Source organism: Morone saxatilis, unplaced genomic scaffold (assembly GCF_004916995.1).
Source record: "Morone saxatilis isolate NCDOM2014 unplaced genomic scaffold, NCSU_SB_2.0 Contig16, whole genome shotgun sequence".
Lineage (NCBI taxonomy): Eukaryota > Metazoa > Chordata > Actinopteri > Moronidae > Morone > Morone saxatilis.
The window spans coordinates 27,400,935-27,404,150 of NW_023339718.1; the positions used below are offsets into that span (position 1 = coordinate 27,400,935).

Below are 3,216 nucleotides of genomic sequence, written 5' to 3' on the forward strand. Positions count from 1 at the left end.
ACTAGATACTGAGACCATAAACTCATTAGTAAACCGTTTACTGAGCTCATAAATGAAAGAAGAAGTTGGCCTCACTTCACAGACCCAAAAGCTCTGTCCAATATATGACACAGTCAATGGTCAAATCTGACAACACAGGGCAATAAAACAATGTTGTTGGTGTCAGCAGCTGTGACGTGCGGGTGGTGTGCAGCGACTCTGCAGGCTGTGTCAGTGTTCTCTCCATGGCTGAAGGTGCCCTGACGGCTCTGTCTCAGTGGAAGGCCCATGACTTCGAGGCCTGGATCTCCGCCTTTTCCTATTGGGACACACAGCTGGTTTATTCTGGTAACACTCCTCTACATCTGTCACATTTTAAATGGGTACTTTTGTGTATGTAACTTTGTTTTATGAATTGAAAACATTCACTGTAAGAATTATAGTATCCCAGACAAAAACATTTGTTGTATGAAATTTTCCTGAAGTCTTAACTAGCGTAAAGACGTCATAAACAGACCTGCTGCTGTCAGCTCAATGTCAGTATGGTGCTCTGACGTAGACCTCAAACCAGAGCTCTGTAGTCTGAGCTCCTTTAGCGTGAGCTTCCATAACTCAAATACGAAGAGAACAAATGTAAATATTGGCCCTTTAATCTGGACTACAATGGTGGTATGCGCCAAAAATAAACATATTTTGCTGTGATTTAATGTATTAAATCAAAAGATCAAAAGGATGCTGAAATAACAATCATGATGGCGTTTGGTGAAAAAAGGGGCGTGTTGGGGGATGCAAGCATCGCGACTTTGTATATAATCTACTGAAGTAAATTATTTTCTTCTTTCTACGCACCATAATGGAGATCCCATCGCAATCATTCAAATTTGGCCCCTCCTCCCCATTTTGAGCAAACCAGAGAGCACCTTTGGTCGAGCTACATAGGGAATGAAGGGAGGGAGCACAGTTAGTGAGAACAGAGCAGTGAATCAGAGAAATCAAATGCTATTTTTGGATTGTCACACAGCCATTACATTCTCTGCTCAGCCCTGTGTGAATTTTGTGCACATGCACCGAAATGTAGCTTCATTTTTCTGAAAATGCTGCACAGTATGCCTTTAAGTAACAGTACATACTGTGTAGGTATTATCAGCAAAATGTACCTAAAGTAAAGAGTACAATATGCTGGAGTTTTTTGATATGATTATATATATATTATTAATCAATTATTGTTATTGCATTGATGTGTAACCAGTATTTTGGTGCATAAGAGGGAGCCTATTTGAACTGCTATATATTTTAATTAATTTATTTCTGGATGTTGTTTTTCTTCAACAGGTGGTGATGACTGCAAACTTAAAGGCTGGGATCTCAGGGTCGGTCCCTCCTCCCCCACTTTTACCAGTAAAAAGCACTCGATGGGTGTGTGCAGCATTCACAGCAACCCACATCGTGAACACATCCTGGCTACAGGCAGGTGAATATCCCAATGAACTCTGCATGGCATTCTCTGAGAGAATGACCTTTTGTACTATTTTGACTGCTTCATGTTTTTTGGCCTTCATGTCCTAAACTGAAGCTTTCTCACTCTTTGATTAAGTCTTGTGCTTCTCTCTGCAGCTATGATGAGCAGGTCTTGCTGTGGGATGGCAGGAACATGCGGCAGCCTCTCAGTGAGAGTTCCCTGGGTGGTGGAGTGTGGAGGCTGAAGTGGCATCCGACCCATCAGAATCTACTGCTGGCAGCCTGCATGCACAATGACTTCCATATCCTTAACTGCCGGCCGGCCCTCGGTGAGTGTGAGGGAGAGGTGGGCAAGAAGTACTTGCTCTGGGTAGTTAACTTTTTTTGTTTTTGTTTGTAATGGTTATTCCGTTTAATTTAGTTTAGTTAGTGTTGGGTCTCAGTCAGAACAGGTTTTTCTTTGATTAGAAGATTGGTCCCAACATATCATTCGTAGCCTTGCTCATGGCATAGCACCCTGCTGTTCAGGAGAAGACTGATCTTATCTTATCTTAGTGTCGCGACCAACCACGCGCCAAGTAGTACAATGCATATGGCCGCTCCGGCGTGAGCGTCACATGTGCGCTACGTCAGTTGAGGGGAACGGACATAGGTGTAAAAGCTTTAACCATGATGTCGCTCCCGAGAACAATTGCTCTCGACCACCGGTGTGCATCGCAACACAATAAAACACACAAATAGACGAACAACCCAAAGCCCACGTAACGCCATCCTCGCCCCCTAACAGCCGGGAACAGCCAGTTGAGTCAAATAAGCGTCCCTCTCAGTTACAGCCAGCGGTTAAAGCACAGGTTACTCATACATTTAACTTTAGCCATTTCTTACACACACGGAAAAATAAACAACTCTGCCAGTCCGCTAGAAAGAAATAACCTACGCAAATAACCGCCACTAGTAGGGTAATCCCAGGGAAAGAATACGGTACAAAGGGATGAGTGACGTCAAGCTATGACGACCACGCCCTTCACAAAAGTTGGGTGGGACGTCACAAGGCGCGAAGCTGGAAGATGGGCAGGCGTAAATGTAGCGATGGAAAAGAGCCAAGCGCGGCGACACAGAGGGGGCGGACTGGCCCGTAACCAGAGCACAACTACACCCTCACGGCAAACGCGCCGCCATCAGACAAGCAAGACACGAAGACAAGCGCGCGCCGCCCATTCGCTACGGACCCGGCTCTGAAGCCGTTGCAAAAACGAGGAGACGAGCAGTTGAAAGAAACAAATTATAAGTTCGAAATGTATGTTAACGACAACAGACCGTCAACGATGCACGTAAGTCCAGTAAGTGGATGCAATGGGTTGTAATCCTGCAAGAAAGGGAGAACAAAGACAATGTCAACGTAAGCAAATATCTCATGGCCTTGTGCCTGTAGGCTGTGAAGTTGCGGGTTCTGTGTTTAAGAACATAGACCCTACAGGTGCAGCTAATTGGGGATAAACCCAGTAGAAGAAAACACGGTTAGTGAATTTTAGGGTCTTTGAAGGGAACTTAACCCAATAAAGTATAGTTGAAAAAGTAGAATTGGCCAGACTATGACAGAATGAAAGAGTATATAAAAGGAGAGACTGGAAGCATGAAGTCAGCCTTCCTGGATGGCTCGGGCTTTGTCTGAAAGATAATCAAACTCTAACTACTGAAACTTGACAATCCTGATGAATTCATTTCACTAGACTATAACGAAGCAGTTATTTTTTGGAAGCCTAGTTGAGACTCAAATTC

The 3,216-nt window shown here is 44.2% G+C and overlaps 1 protein-coding gene across 2 annotated transcripts in view; it reads left to right on the plus strand.

Annotated features, from left to right (window-relative positions):
• Positions 1–3,216, plus strand: part of dph7 (diphthamide biosynthesis 7) — an 8,637-nt gene that overhangs the window by 3,770 nt on the left and 1,651 nt on the right. Inside the window, exons 6-8 of one of the 2 annotated variants that reach the window (XM_035657919.1) lie at positions 167–327; positions 1,312–1,450; positions 1,594–1,766. In XM_035657919.1, coding sequence (XP_035513812.1) covers positions 167–327; positions 1,312–1,450; positions 1,594–1,766 — 473 coding nt within the window. The remainder of the gene's footprint in view (positions 1–166; positions 328–1,311; positions 1,451–1,593; positions 1,767–3,216) is intronic. The other variant, XM_035657920.1, reaches the window with a different exon arrangement.